We start from the raw sequence: 19,409 nt of genomic DNA on the forward strand, positions 1-19,409 counted from the left end.
GGTCTGACTACACAAAACTAACCTCTACCCAACAGTCAAAGCGGCGCTATGTCATGAAAGCGTGGACTGGGAGAAAGACCAAAAGGGCTTGCGGTACCATTTGGGACAGAGCCCACTTCTGCCAAGATTTTGAAGTGCAGGTCCAATGGACACTTATATTTCATGAGGCCACAAGAAAAGATTTGTGAATGGCATGGAAGTTTAGAAACTGACACGGAACTATTAAAAAACTATTAACAGTTCTTATCAAACATGAAATCTGTGTACAAACAAATCATGCTTCATTTATAACTTCTCCATTAAATTGTATTCTGAATTTATGTAAAAATGTAGGAACAATTGAAACCACACACATATATGGAAAAAAAATAAAAAATTCACATCAGTGAGTTTTTGAAAAAAAAAACAGTGAAAAATTCACATCAGCCCCGTCTTAAGATTACATTTTATACATAAATAATTCATCTTTATACTATACATTTCACCATATATATTAGAGTAAGCAAAAGTACACTACAGCTCAAACCCCGAGATTCCTCTGCATAAAAATACAAATTACATGCATGCAGCTACATTTGGCTGACGTTGCTATAGGTCTGTAACTTTGCATAGACACCTCAAATTCATGTGTGCATGTGTCAGGCAGAATAGGTTATCCTGTGCATTTAAACACGAACAGAAAAGAACAGCATCAACACGCACCCTAGTGGCAGCAAATCGAATCTGCCGCGAGTGTCGTCTAGCAACTCTCAATACACGTCTGAGCTGTAAAAACTAAACTCTGGTCAGGCCAATCACATCGTGTATAGAGTCGGTGGGCGGGGCTTAACATAATGACGGCCGAGTTGCGTTTGCGTGCTTTTAGTAAACACAGAAGCTGGCGAACGGCGGTCTTTCGATTCAGCTTTGACAGCGACTCTGGAAGACTTGGAGTTAAGCTTTTCTCTGAGAAAAGAACGGCACTGAAGTCATTCTTAAGAAGGGAAGATGTGTTCGGAGTTTAGCCGGCCGGATACGGTGAATGTTTAATCTGTCAACAAGCTCTGCTTCACCTTCGTTGCTCTGGTTGGTTGTAGCTCTATCCTATCGCGTGCAGAGGGAGTTTGAAAGACAACCGTTTATCCCGCCCCTCGGATTGAGCTGACAATGGAGAGTTTCCAGACCAAACATCTTGATGTGGGTCTGGCTTGTCAGGCTCTCTCTTTTGCATTCCACAGAAAAACTGAATTTTCATTTTATGGTGAACTATCCTTTTAATAACATCCCGTGAATGCTCTGTCAAGAACATCTGGCGCCCTGAAGTCACACTGTAGTGGCTTTACTCTATGGACCAATTGTGAGAGAGTGTGACATATAGCTGTTTCTTAGAGCCTTCGAGACACACACACACACAGAGAGAACAGTAATCTATCACATTCACACACAAATAAATTAATAAATGCCTCTCTTTGTATGCTTCCACTGAGAGCTAATGTTGATTTTCCTATGCAGTCCTTTGACACTGAAAGAGAAAAAGACACTTCCTGTTTTCTCTTGCCCTCTCTGTTAGTCTCTGACTCTCTCTTTCTCTCGCCACCTCCCTTTCAAGCCTCTTCCCCTTTTCATTTGAAACACAACCAGCCTTTTCTTCCAAGCAGAGGACTATGTCTAAAAGAACAGCATCTAATTGACTCGGAGAGACATCATCAATTGAGTCTCTCATGTCAGTGAACCACGGTCAGTGGGTCTGGAAGGGGTTTTAAAGGGGAAGCCCTGAGGCAAACTGACTACTGGGTGCATTTAATCGCACGTCTTCCTGCCTGCAAGAAACTGAGGCTAATGTCACAGAAACATACCTCTGATCCCTCGACTATCACTTCCTGTGTGGTGCACTGAACTTAAGCTACACATAATCTACTGCCTAACATAGCAAACGATTTCCGGTGGAAACAGCAGGAAGGACAGTCATAGTGAGATTTTCACAACACTGCATGCAATCAGTCTTTAAAGGGTTAGCTCACCCAAAAAGGATAATTCTGTCATTAATCCCTCACCCTCATGTCGTTCCAAAACCGTAAGACCTTCGTTCATCTTCCAAAAACGAATGAAAAGTGATTTGACAGTGGTAGGCTAATTAAACTGCAGTCTATGGAGACAAATACGGAGACCATTTGTCACACACGAAGCTCTCAAATTTCATCAAAAATATTTTTATGAAAATGTTATCTAGCACATATACTAGAGGTTGGGTTGGGAGCAAACAACTGCTACATCCAAATTTAAATACTTCTACTATACCCTAAAAGTATGTACCTTTTTGTGAAGAAAAGGATATCGTTTTGAACAGGGGTTCACATTTTGTATGTCTCTCTTTTCTAACGCTCAGAGATGTGTTCCATTCGCCCATACATGTGCTACAAAGTGGACTTAAAGGGTATTATTATCTATGGGGAGTTTGCATGCGGCTGGATGTGGGTGTAAAGTGCAGTTACAAGTCAGCTATTCTTTAAATAAGATAAAAAGGCATATTACTAAATTTTCATATTTTCATATTAAACATCGTAAAAATCCTACAGTTTAAGGCTTTTGAATTGGACTGATTAGATTAAGTGAAATTTGTAATTCATATTTATACAGGTGTATTATACACATGTATATTAAATGAAAGTATGTTAATTTAAATTATACTTATGTACAGTAGGCTTGCTGCGATAGTCGGTGTTGCCGGTGAAACACCGGTTACATAACTTGAACACCGCGCACCAGCCCCATAGTCGTTTAGATTTTTATAGTAATAAAATAATTTAGTTCAGTTAGAGAACAGACACTACAATTAAAAACTGAACATGTCAGTGTGAGTTGAACGAGTCGCAGCACAAACGCAGCAGGAGTCAGATTTCATCACGAAAGTGAACAGCCGACAGACAAGATGATCGCAATGGTTTCAAAGCGAAATGTATTTAGGAGCCTATTTAAGAATTTAAGCCTAGTTTGTCATTGTACTCTTCTGTTGTTGTGTTTTCATTAAGAATAAAAGGCTAATGAACCCACAATTCAAGCAACCCGCCCCCGAATTGGTGCTAAACCGAAAGTAAAATGTGCACGGCCATTGCATGTCTGCATGTCCAGTCTGGCGCATTTTTAGTTCATGCCTATGGAAGCTTAACTTTCATAGCAATTCATTGAAAACATTCGCTTTGCTCCGCACCGCTCCGTTATGAATCCCTGAGCAGTCAAGCGCATTTTACTTTCTGTTTAAAATGAGAGATTTGAAAAAGCCCTAGTCAGTGATATAGGTTTTATCGGTGCTGCCACACGTCGATTAACCGGTGGGAAAATGTCCTCAAGGTCACATCCTTAATATACACAGAAGTATGTTATTTCTCTCTCCTCTAATATGCGTGACTCGAGTTTCGTCTCGGACACTGCAGGAAGTTGCAAATAAACACATTTTGACAAAGAAGTGAACACTTCGTAGGGACCCTGTCAGCTTCCAGTAGCTTCATGTGCATCCAACAGATTTGCAGTTTTTGTTATTTTTGTTGATAGCTCTGAACTGAATCCTCCTCTAAAGTGTAATGAGTTGTGGGTAATGTCCATTTCAACATACTATGCTTTGGGACACATTCTAATCACACACACACACACACACACACACACACACACACACACACACACACACACACACACACTATTAGGATGAATAGTATTCACATGGGCTTGAGTTTTAAACTCACAGCACCCCACCCTTCCTGCCCCCCAGGCCGTACAAATATTTCATCAACAGGCAGTAGAGAAACAGAGACGAATAAAGGTCCAGCCGTGCATGTGGCTGTTGAGAAAGTCATTGTATTAAGAACTAAAGAGGCTACTACTACATCACATTTTATGCAGCAAAAATAGTTTAGACGACTTCTGTGCCTGTAAATTAATACTTACCTTATTTAATCATCTGATCGGCTTCAACGGTTATTACTGCAAGTGCAGCTTAATGAAATGTTCAACTAAATCTGGCCCATGCACACTAAACTCTTCTTTATGTTCCCACTGAACCCAGAGAAAAGACCCATACACACATACACATAAAGCATAAGGGTTACCAAACAGGCAGTAAGCAGGTCACCTTTACAAGACACAGCGATGTGGGATATATTTCAAATTGAGCTGCATTGTCCAGGTTCTTTAATCGAGCTTAAAGGACAACTCCGGTGAGAAATGAACCTAGGGGTAATTAACAGATGGTTACAGAGTAGATCGTTCTCTGGGATGCGTTTTCTTGAAAATCGAATGTAAACAGTTTTATCTCTAAAAACAGATTAGCTTATAATGCTTGTCTATGGGGCACAGGGTAGACACAGGGTGGTAAAATTAAATGGCGCCTGTCCGTGAACGCGTAATGCACTATGTCTATAAACTGTCTTCTTATTAAACTGTTTGTACTCTTACAAAGTTCTCAATGCTTCGGTTTGCATGTAGGGACCCTCATTATGCTACCGTGTTAGTGTGAGGCTATTTTTAGCCTTGTTAGTGGTATTAACTAGCGATTTAATTTCACTACTCTGTGCCCCATAGACTAGTGTTATAAGCTAATCTGTTTTTAGAGATAAAACTCTTTACATTCGAGTTCCATGAAAACGCATCCCAGAGAACGATCTACTCGATAACCATCTGTTAACTACCCCTAGGTTCATTTCTCACCGGAGTTGTCCTTTAATGGATGGCCAAATGGACATAGTCTCTATTAGGGGAAAAGCAACTGCTAAGATCAGAACACTTTTAATAAACTCTACTGACAATCACACAATGATCAAAAGTCAAAGACACAATGCTCATTTTTTGCTTAGAACTACTACTAAAAAAAGATATACTAAAATAACATTTTTGAGATTTGGGGGTTCAACTTGCAAGAATGTCAGGGGGATAAAACTGATATTATAATTAAGAATAATTATATTGAAGAAAAAAGTAGTCTGGCATGCTTTTTTATAATTCAGGGCTTGACACAACACCCGCTAAGCGCTAACACACCAAACGCGTATATTTATTTATATAGGTGTATTTCAGCAGTTTCCTCTCTTACTAGCCACTTTTTCCCCCCACTTTTTCACATGTAGTCTTTTAAAAAGCATCTAAAACAATAAACGCAATGTAATAATGTCAAAAATATAGATTTTTTAATATATATACATATAGATACTGAAATATCTGAAACAATTCCAATACTAATTTTCTGCAGAATAGATCCACAATACCAGCTGCTTTCGCTCTCTCTCTCTCTCTCTCTCTCTCTCCCTCTCTTCCTCTCTCCCTCTCTCCCTCTCTCCCTCTCTCCCTCTCTCCCTCTCTCCCTCTCTCGCTCTCTCGCTCTCTCTCTCTCTGAGAGTGACACAAACCCACCTCCCCTTACTCACTCTTTTCCTTCACTTCGGATGAATATTATTGCTGTTATAGGGCTTGAATTTTGCCATGGGATTGCATGTATTGCACATAATTGTACTTACTCCTGCGTGCACATAAAGCCGCCTCTCAGAACTAAAGTTATTTTTTTGCTGCTTATTGTGCTTAAACACCAAAATAATGCCAAAATGCCTGTCCTGGCAAGTATTGATATAAACACAGTCCGTTCTGTTTTAAGTTAATCTACAGATGAGAAAGAAAATGCATGTGTAACAGTATAATGGATCCAGGATTAAGTCCTTACACTTTAGCTTTTCACATGAAAAAAGGGTTGTGTTTTAGACTAGACTTAACATATTTTCTTTTATTTCTCTGTATCATGCACACACTTCACTCTGATCACTGCCATCATGTGTCTCCTGAGGATGCCAAGGACCCCAAAAGGCACAAAACATTTTACCCTGAAGTCTTGGGGGAAGCTATTCCCATAAACGAGGCAATTACGAGTCTGGTTCCCAGGAGCCTCGACTATTAACATGACCCCCTACAAACTCCGGCATTCTCAACCCTTGAGAAAAGATCAAGCCGTGTGAGTAGGAAGCAGACTGGACACTTAAACAGGTCAGGCGTTTCTCAAACTGTCAGACGCAGGCCCTTATCTGGCAGCCATCATGTTTGAGTTCAGTTCAAAGTAAAAGGGAAATATTTCCAAAAACAGTTAGTGATGTTAGACGATTCCCAATGAAATCATCAGACGCGTTATCTCAAGACCCTCAAGGAATTCCTACGAGACCCTCCAACTACAGACAGTCTGCCGCCACAGTATGGATAACCTTCTTTATCAGGAAAGAAAATCATCAGCGAAACAAATTTTCACTTTGTGTCTAATTATAACAGCGCTGTTGAGTCAACACTCCTGGAGAACATCTCACTTGTCTATACCAGGAGGGTGGAGAGAGAGGAAAGATGGCCTGCAGATGACATACACACATGAGGAGATGACAGACACACACACACACAATACAGATGCAAACTCCCACCCACAGAGACACAAACACAATCAATCTCTCAACCACAGGCTTTGATAGTGATTAAGAGGAAATGAGGTAGAAAAAGGGTCAACTCATGAACAGTAAAGCTGAGCTTGCTACTTAGAAGTTGAGGTCATATATTCTCACTGTGGCAAGGACATTCAGTCTCTCGGTAATAATGGGGAAGCAGTTTATTTCACAAAGGATAGCAATGACGTGACATACTGTAAATGCAGAAGCATTTATTAAATCCCTCGCAATACTGTATATTATTCCACTGGTAGGAATTTCCTGAAGAAAGAGCTTCTAAACTGTTAAGATCCGTCATTGTTAGGGTGGGCATCAGAAATAAAGACATTTCTCAATGTCCTCACCCGATCATATCTTTCCCATCCTTATCCAATGTATCTGCTGGGAAATTCCAGAAAAAGAACTGCCAATGATGAAATAAATGCCATTTTTGAGGATTTCACAGTCACTGCTTCCTAGTTTTGATTTAAACTTTTCTTCAAAGTTAATATGACAATTCACTGCTCCCCAAAAAGTTTGCATATGATTTCCATTGCGAAATAAACCATTTGTCAATACTTTTGTACACCTCCTCAAACACTTACAATAAAACTAATATAAAAGCTACAGTACTTCCACTTAATCTGCACATTTGATATTTTGAGTTGACCTTGACTTCAGAGGAAAAAACTCAGTTCATACAATAGTAGCAACAACTACAGCAGCCAACTCTAATCACAATATAATGGAAGTTCGTATTTCAATGAACAATTAACCTCTCAACACTGGGGGTAATAGATAGATGTGTATAGGACAAAGAATTAAAAATGTCCATTTAAAATGAATTTAAAAATCCTGCACACTATCTGTAATTGCAAAAATCAAAAAAGAAAAAAATTAAGCGCAGCATTTCGGTCCCATGACCTTCATCAGGCATGCACGTTGTACATTGTATTGAAACCGATTATTTGAAAGAGAAAAAGAACCCAGCAGGGCTGGTACTTGGTTCAGTTAATTGGTTGTTGGTTGAATAAAGGCAGATCTTTGGTGCTCTTCAAGTCGACTCAGGACGTGTTCACACTTGAGCTGCGTTTCGACTGCAGGGACCGGGGTCTAAATGAAGTTCTGGGTAAATATTTCCCCTATAAACGGCCCTGGTCGAGAGGTAGTCCTTTTTCAAAGTTCAGGAACTTTTGGGGGTGGGACTTGGGGGCTGAACATGCTGATTGGTAGCCTGGATGCCAGCCGAATTGAGCCCCGAACTCAGCCCACAAAAATTTTAGGTCGGGCAGCTCGGTCTGGCCTTGCTCCATAGAGGAGTAATTATCCCCAAACAGAAACTGTTCGGACCAATGAAATCATCAGGACGGGCTTTAGACGATGACGGACAGATGATCAACAGTAACGTAATCATGCACGTCATCAAAGGGGCTTGGATTATATTTGTTCAAATCCTAAACGGAGAGCTTGTTTGTATATACATTCACCTTCACTATTTCTCTCAGAAATGATGATCATGTTGGGTAAGTACTCTGTGTATCATTAAATGATGTTATTTTTTTACAACACCGGCAAAAATCGTGTATTCCAGCCTGATTTCAGTGTGCATGCAGACAGGGTTGCCAAGTTTTTACAACAAAATCTGCCAACTACTAGCCCTAAACAATAGCTTCTCGGGGGGTTCTCCGGGGGAAAAATGGTGTTTGGGGGGTAAAATGTGTGTTATTTTGGCAAGGTTGCCTGCTAAAATTCGCACTCATGGGTCTATATATCACATAATAGTCGCTTGCAACCCGGGGAAAAAATGCGGACTTGGCAACACAGTGCAGTTGACATTTGACAATGCGTCGCTTCGTTGCTCTGATTGGTTGTAGGTCTATCCAATTGATGTCTTTCCTGGTTCGGTTAAAACGAACCTCATAAATTACAGCCCAATGGAGCAGTATCAGACTCATATTCTGACTAGAATTGAATATGACCACGTCAGGCTAGCTGATTGGTTGAGTTCTCACAGCATTTTGATTTGCCGACTCAACGCAGCATTTTATTTAACTTTTTTTACAAGTCTGTTGCGGTGTGTGCAGTAAGAGTTGATTACTATTCAAATCAACAACAGAGCTTAAAAAATATGACAGATGGGCCGACGATGAGGGTCAGGCTTTATTCAGTTTATTGCAAAGGAAGAAATCCTGTAAAGTCAACACGTGCAGTCCTACATCACCCGACTTATCTTCGGTACTTTAGACCGCGATGGAAAGCAGACAGCAGCAGGTCTGAGGAAAACCGAGTTCCTGGGAAAAAAGTTCCTGGGACAAATTGTTCTGGGTAATTTAGGTGGAAACAGGGCTTAAGTTTGCTCTGTTTGTTTGGTCCGGATCAAAAACGAAACAATTTAGTCCTGGTCCACTAGCATTCACATTGGCATTTAACACCAAACCTAAAGATACCGAATCAAAAGGCATAGGGATACGCTCACAACCTGATTGGACGGCTTTTATTTTATACATTTCATGACCGAACATTCAAAACAATGCTGTGTGTTAGTCTAAATGCGCTCGCTGTTTGAGTAGCCTACATATGATGGCATTTTGACCAGCTGAGAACTCTTGAAGAGCTTAAAGAATAGGCCTGTAACAGGAGTTTAAACTGCTGCGAGGAGACGCGGTCCTGATGCCTGTACCGAACTGTGATGGGCAACATCACGACTAACGCGGAAAAAAAACAAGTATGCTTAACTGTCCTTTTTAGGGTCGCATCTCGTCACATCATGTCCCGTTTTTGTTTGTTTACATGTCTTCAGTCCGTGCGTTCACATTTCATTCGAACCGCACCAGTTCATTTGGAAGCGGAGCAAGATCCATCTTTTTTTAGAGGTCTTGTGCACTTGTTTGGTGCGATGGATCAGATGGCAGCGTTCACACACTGTACAATCGCACCGGAGTTCGTTTTAATCAAACCTAACATCCAAAGTGTGAACACACCCTCAGAAATATCATAATTCCAAACATCAATTTTACCCTGAGAGTATTCCATGTATTCAATGGTTAGGATATCAAACATGTTTGATATTTTGAGCCTACTTTAAATGAAAGACTGCATCCAAATAAGCTGGGTTCGTTTTTTTGAACAACAGCAGCCAAATGCAAAGTTAACCAGAATTGATTTTCTAGAAGTAGTGTTATGATTATCATTCATTAATGTAAGAGTAGACCGCATATCCCATAACATCTCTGGCAATGGATCAATCATTTTGTCTAATCACTTTGTTGCTAATTACCAATCACTTACCACTGAAAATAAATGACTTTCAGGTCACTTTGTCGAACACCCCACCCCAATATGTTAAGCATGAGCAATAACTGTGATGCTTGACTTACCAAGCACTTAAAATATAATGTATGAGGAATATCAATCCAGTCCTGCGAGCGCTGGAACTAGATCTCCACAACAGTCTGGATGTCTAGATGAAGTATAGCTTTAAATAACAGTCTGCCTTCATGATGCTGAGCAGAACACGTGGGTCCACTTCATTCATTGCTGTAATGCTCCAGTCGCCCTCCCATCTGCAGGTGTGACCCAGAGTGAGCAGCAGCCACAGTAAAGCACGCTTACTATACAAACCGTGCATCAAAAATCAACCGTGCACCTGCAGCCACACTCCCTAACACTGGGCAACACAAAAGATCCACTTGAGTCTTGCATTACTGCAACAGCAGGTCCATTTGGCCCTTTAAAACAACACAATGCATGCACGCAAGCTCACAGGAGGGGCTTACAGAAATGGAAATGAGGACATAACACACCCAGACACTGGATTTGATCTCCAAACTGCTCTGTGTTCTCGCATCAGACTGATCTGAGGGGGCTCCAGACAGCTCTCAGACCACCGCCTCGAGTCATGCTGCAGCCCGATGCGCTCACCGCTCCTGACTGCTGACACGCGCTTCAGTTTTACGAGCTCGCCGCTAGTGAATAAAGACATTAATGTGATTGGCAATTCTGATGATCATTGCAGACGAAGGCAAATCGATTCGAAATTGATCTATAGCGATATTACTCACTGATGTGCGGCTTTAACAAAGGAAAAAAGGACATTGAGAAGAAGCGGGCGCGCGCGCGCGTCTTTGTCATTATCACCTTGCAGACGTTCCTGCATCATCCGATGTCCTTCAGCAGTTCGCGAAACTCATACAGCAATTAAATGCACCTTACTGCTCACTTTGTATACAGTGCACGAGACAAGCCAAACCTAAATGTAACTTCTGTCTGTCTCTATGCATTATGCATGTAATTATGCATGCATGTAACATGCATGTGGCGACATATAGTTCTCGTACATCTATCTTTAACAATTTTACACTCAACGGGTTGCAATAGTACATCTGTGTGTGTGCATGTGTCCACACTGTCTATCAGCCGGGTCTCACCTTGTGCAGCACACACCCAGAGAATTGCAACACCCTGTTTGCCCTACAAACTCTTTACTGAGAACGTAAATAAGCAGTGCATGATAAGTAAAGCATATATAACACCACAAACAGTGTATTAGACTACAAACAATCGGAAATGATGGTTGCATATGGGCACAGTAGGCAGATTCTGACAGCCGGGCTTACCTTAAAGAGACCTTGACAGAGCAGTCGTTTTGTGTCGCCATGCTTTGTGCTGCCGTTTCACCTCGCCCGTCAAAATGAGAAGTGATGCCGCGAAGTTCTCGCAAAGTTTGCGGACGAGCTGAAAACACTGTTGTGCGTTAACAAGCGCGCGACCGCTCCGGTCCGTCAATCAGCGTTACGCAGCCAAGCATCGCCGTTCACCTCTGTAATACTGATGAAATCAGCACAGCGATGTATAAATCGCACGAAACATGAGGGGTATTGGCATATTTTCTGCTTTCGAGCTTGTATCCTGTCATATGTGCGAGTGGCGCTCGAGCTTACATCCGAAACCACACACAGCGTCTGTGCCCTCGCGCGTTCAATGTGCAGCGCTTACTGAGCGAGGTGTGGGCGTGTCCACACGGTGATGATTGACATTCCGTCCGACCACACAGAGCTGCTGTTCCCGCCTACACGTGGATGTAATCGACCAATTAGAGCTCGGCGGTGGATTAGCCTTTAAAAGCAGACTCAGCGGTCATAGATTAAACGCAACTTTAGTGGACACGTCTGAATGCCGCGTTGGGAAATCCGATTCAAACAATGAGTCGGTTCGTTCGAACACTTCACTGCAAAACAAACCCCGTAAAAAACGATTCAGAGAAATTATTTAAAGTCTTGTTTTGGCTAATTAAAATGGGGTTCTCTTAACTACATGTTTATAACTATGTTGATTTGAACAAAATGTGAAATTAACGTAAACCACGTAAACACTTATTGTGTGAAAATTATTTTGTTCAATTTTCCTAAAATTATGACAAACTATGAAGTTGATGTACATGATAAACGTGAAGAGGTGAAATAAGAGACGTGTGCTGTGTAAGAGAGCTATATTACTGAACAGAATATGTTTTATTGTGTATCATTCATCACAGTTATTGTGTGGGCTATCAATTGGTCATATTAAGCAAAAACAAATATTTGTCTGTATTTAGAGACTTAATAAAAGAGAAAGGACAAAAAAATGTCTCTTGGTTTAATAATTTTGCTTAGTGATTTTTTTGTTGTTGTTGTTTGTTTGTTTTTGTTTTTTGACAAATTGCGAATCGGTTCGGCGGAGTCATTCAAAAGAATCTGTTCAAACGAACGATTCATTCGCGAAACGAAAGTCACATCTGAAACGCATAAGGGCCTGAAACGGAGAATTGCTCTGAGTTCAAGGCTTGTGTTTTACAACAGCCCATTAGTCACAGACCATGCGAAACAAAATACAGAAATGTATTTAATAAACATTACCATAATGACAAGCTGGTCCTCTGTAAAAGATTGGGAAACAGAGATAGGCTACTTTCACAACTTCACTTCTGCATTAAAAGTGGAACATGCACGTAATAAGATAACAGCCACAGACAACAGTGTGAGGAACAAAACCATGGTTTATATTCTTTAATTTTTGAAAAGACATAAAAAGCATTTGTCCTCAAATGGAAAACAATCTATACTATAAGACCTCAGCTGTCATGAGAGCACATTTAGCAGTTGCTCTGAGATGGGGAACTGCACTTTGTCCAAATCACCAATAAATAATTTCACAAGAACACCAGATTCCAATGAGGATTATATTTATCCTGTGGACAGATCTTGTAGTACTGTACAAATAGTTAGGCTAATAAAGATACTGTTTCATACAAATCAAACGCATGTTGTATAATGCAGGGCTGCCCACAATCCAAAGTAGCCTAAGAACTTCTGAACCCTATTTAAACAGATGTCAAAGCATTCAAATCATGCACATTACGTCCCTTCAAAAATAACATAGCAAAGGAGGCGAATGTATAGGGACTGTAAAGATCCAATTCTAGGCTGCTGTTCCACTCCTAGCCTGCAGGGGGCGCCCTCCTTAAGCTTCCCTGTCATGCTCCCTCCAGGTCTCCAGATGGCACTTTAACTACAGGCTCAGTGCTCTCCACTCCTGCAGATGGCGCTAGTGTATTTAATTATACTCGGAACACTCCTTGTTAGCCCTGATTCCCTTCACCTGTGTCTTGCCCTTTATAAGTGTGCTTGTACCCTGCCATAGTGTTCAGTCTTGAGCCTATGTTCCCCAGCCTACAGTCTCCAGATCTCAAGATAAGTTTTTGAGCCTTATTGTAACCTTTTTTGACCCTTGTGTCTATTTTTGTTTCTCTGTTTTTGGAAGCTCTGCTTTCCTTGTTACTTTGTACTTTGTGCTTTGGTTTCTCAAGTAAAGACTATTTTTATTTTTTGGAAGACTCAAGTCTCTTGACTCTTTACTCTTCTGCTCTTGGGTTCCATTATCTGAGAGATAGCTCAGTGGAGAACACGCCACACTTAGAACACCAGAGACCCGGGTTCAAGTCCAGCCAAGGACGACATCATTACAGCAAGACTGAACCATGGAAGCGAGCCCAGCAGAAGGACCTTCACCACCCTCTAATGTGGATCGTATTTTGGCAGCCCTCTCAGATCAAGCAGCAACCATACAGGGGCATGACCAGGCGCTGTCAGAGATTCTCCATATTTTGAGTCTCCAGTCTCAAGCCTCTTCACCTCAAGAACCGCAATCATCCCCTGATCCTCCAGAGATGTCCATGTTTCCATTCCCATCAGAGCCCAAGTTACCAGCACCAGAGAGGTTTGATGGCAGTCCAGAGAGATGCAGAGGGTTTATTACCCAGTGTACCCTGGCCTTCCAGCTTCAACCCAGCAGCTTTCCTACTGAGAATAGTAAGGTAGCCTATATGATTACACTCCTAACCGGCAAGGCTTTGGACTGGGCCTCTGCTTTGTGGGACCAGAAGTCTCCAGTAACAACTAACTGCCAGGATTTCATTTCTGAGATGAAAAGAGTTTTTCACCACTCAGCCAGCAGAGGGGATGTGGACCACCGCCTGCTCAACCTCTCTCAAGGTACTCGAAGTGCAGCAGAGTTCGCTATAGAGTTTCGCACTCTTGCTTCAGAGAGTGGGTGGGATCAACGTGCTTTGAAGGCTACTTTTCACCATGCTTTGTCTCCCGATATCAAGGATGAGCTAGCCTTCCGAGACCCTGCGCCTGACCTCGAGTCCCTTATTGATGTGGCTATCCGGGTAGATCTTCGGCTCAGGGAACGCCAACAGGAGCGACAACAGGAGACTAGATTTTTCGAGTCAGCCAGCGCTGTTAAGCTGTCGTTATCTCCTAGTGCCCCAGAGGAGCCCATGCAGCTGGGCGGAACCAGAATTTCCCAAGCCGAGCGAAATCGACGAATAAGGGAGAAATGTTGTCTCTACTGTGGTAAGCCTGGTCACTTTCGATTTGCCTGTCCTGAGTTGTCGGGAAAAGCCAACTCTCGCCCAGGAGGAGGGGTGCCAGGACGAGAATAGGAACGATCCCCTGCTCGGCAGCCTCAGGTCTGACAATCCAAGCTACTGTCACTCAGGGTAACCATCATCACCAAGTATGTGCTTTTGTTGACTCTGGAGCTGCTGGGAGTTTTATGGACTATGAGATGGCCAAGAGACTCGCTATCCAGCCAGCAATTCTCCAGAAACCCCTTAACATCACAGCAGTTGATGGCAGTCCTCTGGGTTCAGGAGAAGTCAGTCAATGTACTCCACCTCTCCAGCTACGAGTGGGGCAACATCAGGAATGGATACAGTTCTTCCTGATTCATTCTCCTAAACTTCCTCTAATTCTCGGCTTCCCTTGGCTGACGTTACACAACCCACACATTGACTGGTCCAAAGGAGTCGTTAGAACCTGGGGAACTGACTGCCAAGTTTTAGGTAATGCCTTCTGCCATTCTTCCAAGCTCTTAGAGACATTATCAGAACCCTCACTAGACCTCTCCAGGGGGAGATCTGCATTTATTTCTGAGACCCATTCCACAGAAGTCATGGCCGTTCCTGAAATGGAGCCAACTGCTACCAAGTCTCTTGCTCATTGTCCCGAGTTATCCCGAGTCCCCCAGGAGTATGCGGACCTCAAGGAAGTCTTCAGTAAGACCCAAGCTGCCACACTACCACCTCATAGAGCTTATGACTGTACCATTGAATTAGTTCCTGGTACTTGCCCACCACGTGGAAGGCTCTATTCCCTCTCTGGCCCTGAGAGATTAGCCATGGACAAATATCTCAAAGAAGCCTTGGACAGTGGATTCATCCGTCCATCCACCTCACCTGCAGGGGCCGGCTTTTTCTTTGTTGAAAAGAAGGACGGGGGTCTCCGACCTTGCATAGACTATCGGGGTTTAAACCGTATAACCATCAAGAACCGGTACCCTCTCCCTCTTATGTCCACAGCTTTTGAAATCCTGCAAGGGGCTACTATCTTTACCAAACTTGACCTTCGTAATGCGTACCATCTAGTTAGAATCCATGAGGGGGATGAGTGGAAGACGGCGTTCAACACCCCGACAGGCCACTACGAATACCAGGTAATGCCGTTTGGCCTTGTCAATGCACCAGCTGTCTTCCAAGCCTTTATTAACGATGTTCTCCGAGAAATGCTGAATATATTTGTGTTTGTCTATCTGGATGATATTTTAATTTTCTCCCGGAACTACGAAGAGCATGTTCAGCAGGTCAAACAGGTCCTGGCCCAGCTACTGAAACATAAGCTTTATGTAAAGTTGGAGAAGAGTGAATTTCATGTTCCAGAAGTGTCCTTCCTTGGCTTCACCGTATCAAAGGGCAGCCTTCAAATGGATCCAGGCAAGATAGAAGCAGTTTTGGATTGGCCTCGACCAACTTCAGTGAAGCAGGTACAGCGCTTTTTGGGCTTTTCCAATTTTTATAGAAGATTCATTAGAAACTTCAGTTCTGTTGCCGAGCCTCTTTCTGCATTGACCAGGAGTTCAATTAGGCCATTTGTGTGGACCAGCAGAGCAGATCACGCCTTCAACAAACTAAAACAGCTCTTTACATCTTCCCCAATCTTAACCCTCCCTGATCCAGAACTCCCTTTTGTGTTAGAGGTGGATGCCTCTGATGTGGGAGTAGGCGCTGTCTTATCACAGAGAAGTAAGTGCGACAACAAGCTTCACCCATGTGCCTTCTTCTCTCGTCAGCTTACCTCAACACAGAGAAATTATGACATTGGGAACCGGGAGCTGCTGGCTGTTAAGATGGCTTTAGAGGAGTGGAGGCACTGGCTGGAGGGGGCCAAACAGCCATTTCTCATCTGGACGGACCACAAAAATCTCACTTACATCCAGCAGGCAAAGAGATTGAATGCCCGACAAGCCCGATGGTCCCTTTTTTTTAATCGGTTTAATTTTACTCTCTCCTATCGTCCAGGTTCTAAGAATCTCAAGCCAGACGCACTCTCAAGGCAGTTTGAACCACCAGAGGTGGAGTGTTGTCCAGAACCCATTCTCCCCACTTCCAGAGTGGTAGCTCCCATTCAATGGGATATTGAAACAGCAATTAAGAGGGCCCAACGGCAGCAGCCAGGTCCAGGTAATGGCCCTCCAGGGTGTCTCTTTGTTCCTAACCTTCTTCGTTCTAAGGTTCTACAGTGGGCTCACTCTTCTCTCCCTTCTGGACACCCTGGGATCACTAAGACATGCAAGCACATTCAGAGAAGATTCTGGTGGCCTAGATTGCAGAGAGACGTCCGGGCTTTTGTTGCCAATTGTGCTGTCTGTGCTCAGAACAAGGAGCCTAGGACCCACCCTCATGGCCTGCTGCACCCGCTGCCCATACCAAGACGCCCTTGGTCCCACATTTCCTTGGACTTCATTACAGGCTTACCACAGTCTCAAGGAAACACGGTAATCCTTGTAGTGGTAGACAGATTCTCTAAGACTTGTCACCTCCTACCTTTGTCCAAGCTTCCCACAGCTAGCCAAACGGCAGAACTATTGATGAAGCATGTGTTCAGGATTCACGGTTTCCCCCAGGATATGGTTTCTGATCGGGGCCCGCAGTTTACTTCCCGGTTCTGGAAGGCGTTTGGCCGACTCATCGGATCTTCCATCAGCCTGTCCTCCGGCTTCCACCCCCAGTCAAATGGCCAAACTGAGAGGGTAAATCAAGAAATTGAAAAGACTCTGAGGTGCCTGGTTGCAGACAACCAATCCACATGGAGCTCTCATTTAATGTGGGCTGAATTTGCACATAATACCCTTTACCATTCATCACTAGGTATGTCCCCTTTTGAGTGTCAGTATGGTTTCCCTCCCCCTCTATTTCCTGGACAGGAGCCAGAGGATGATGTTCCAGCAGCCACACAGCTGTTCCGTCGGTGCCGGCGTTCCTGGCAAAGAGCACGTATTGCCTTATTGAGGGCTGCCCAACAACAACGGAGGCAGGCAAACCGACACAGAAGGGTAGGACCCACACTTCGAGCGGGACAAAGGGTTTGGCTCTCAACCAGAGACCTTCCATTGCGGGTGGAGTCCCGCAAGCTAGCCCCACGATACATTGGCCCTTTCAAGATCCTAAAGAAGATTAACCCAGTTTCCTATCGACTCCTTCTTCCCAGGTCCATGAAGATCCATCCCACTTTTCATGTTTCCCGTTTAAAACCTGTTGTTTGTTCTACTATGTCTCCAGCTAGGAAACCCGCCCAAGCACCTCGCATCATTGATGGCCAGCCAGCTTACACGGTCCGCAGGCTGATGGATTCTCGAATGGTTCGGGGGAAGGTTCAATACCTTGTGGACTGGGAGGGCTTTGGCCCAGAGGAGCGGTCCTGGATTCCTGCTCGAGATATTTTGGACCCGACTCTCATCTCAGAGTTTCGACAAGCCAAAGGGAACCGTTAGAAGAACGTCAGGTGCCGTTCCTAGGGAAGGGGCTCCTGTAAAGATCCAATTCTAGGCTGCTGTTCCACTCCTAGCCTGCAGGGGGCGCCCTCCTTAAGCTTCCCTGTCATGCTCCCTCCAGGTCTCCAGATGGCACTTTAACTACAGGCTCAGTGCTCTCCACTCCTGCAGATGGCGCTAGTGTATTTAATTATACTCGGAACACTCCTTGTTAGCCCTGATTCCCTTCACCTGTGTCTTGCCCTTTATAAGTGTGCTTGTACCCTGCCATAGTGTTCAGTCTTGAGCCTATGTTCCCCAGCCTACAGTCTCCAGATCTCAAGATAAGTTTTTGAGCCTTATTGTAACCTTTTTTGACCCTTGTGTCTATTTTTGTTTCTCTGTTTTTGGAAGCTCTGCTTTCCTTGTTACTTTGTACTTTGTGCTTTGGTTTCTCAAGTAAAGACTATTTTTATTTTTTGGAAGACTCAAGTCTCTTGACTCTTTACTCTTCTGCTCTTGGGTTCCATTATCTGAGAGATAGCTCAGTGGAGAACACGCCACACTTAGAACACCAGAGACCCGGGTTCAAGTCCAGCCAAGGACGACATCATTACAGGGACAGCCCCATTCTTGTTCTGTCCCTGACTGGAGCTGTCACTGGAACTGTCCCAGTTTTACAGCTCGTTCACTACTAGGAAAATGTTGGTGTTATTTTGTCACTTATTGAGCAGTATAGGCTAGATGGAGCCGTTTACCTCCAGTCTTAGAGCTAGGCTAGCAAAAAAAAACTAGGCTAGTGAAAAAAAAAAACTATTAAAAAAAACCTTGAAAGCGGTAACGATGTTTGATATTTGACAATAATGGTGCTCTGCTATCGTCCAGGTTATGTTCTTAAAGGAACACGCTGACTTTTGGGTCTTTAGCTTATTCACCTAATCCCCTAGCCTGATGTGGTCATACTCAATTCTAGTCAGAATATGAGTCTGATGCTCCATTGGGCTGTGATTATGGGGCGTGTTTTAACCGAACCAGGAAAGACATCAATTCGACAGACCTACAACCAATCAGAGCAACGAAGTGACGCATTACGTTAGTTGTCAAATGTCAACAGAGCTCAACTGCACTGTGTTGCCAAATCTGTGTTTTTTTTCTGCGGATTGTTTTCCATGTCCGCTTGTTGAAGTGACTATTATGTGATATATAGACCCATAAATGCCAATTTTAGCAGGCAACCTTGCCAAAATAACACACATTTTACCCCCAAACGGCATTTTTTCCCTGGAGAACCTCCCAAACGACAAGCTATTGTTTAGGGATAGTAGTTGCCGCATTTTGTTGTAAAAACTTAGCAACCCTGTCTGCACGCATGCTGTTCGGTGTTTTAAAAAAAAAGTACTTACCCAACATGATCATTTCAGAGAGAAATTGTAAAGGTGAATGCATATACAAACAAGCTCTCCGTTTAGGACTCAGACAAATATAATCCAAGCCCCTTTGATGACGTGATGATTACATTACTGTTGATCATCTGCCGTCATCGTCTAAAGTCCGCCCTGATGATTTTATTGGTCAGAACAGTTTCTGCTCAGGCACTCCTGGATCAAGCCCGGACCGAACCGCCCGAGCTCAAATGTTGTGGGC

General features: G+C 43.3%; 1 protein-coding gene across 5 annotated transcripts in view; it reads right to left on the bottom strand.

The window, feature by feature from the left end:
* kif21b (kinesin family member 21B) overlaps positions 1 to 11,409 on the bottom strand; it is a 132,820-nt gene extending 121,411 nt beyond the window's left edge. For all 5 annotated transcript variants that reach the window (XM_067432080.1, XM_067432078.1, XM_067432079.1 and 2 more), the window contains exon 1: positions 11,033 to 11,409. In XM_067432080.1, the coding sequence (XP_067288181.1) occupies positions 11,033 to 11,073 (41 nt within the window). In that variant the 5' untranslated portion in view covers positions 11,074 to 11,409. The remainder of the gene's footprint in view (positions 1 to 11,032) is intronic.
* Between the last annotated feature and the right edge of the window lie 8,000 nt (positions 11,410 to 19,409).

Source organism: Pseudorasbora parva, chromosome 22, assembly GCF_024679245.1.
Source record: "Pseudorasbora parva isolate DD20220531a chromosome 22, ASM2467924v1, whole genome shotgun sequence".
NCBI classification, from domain to species: Eukaryota; Metazoa; Chordata; class Actinopteri; order Cypriniformes; family Gobionidae; genus Pseudorasbora; species Pseudorasbora parva.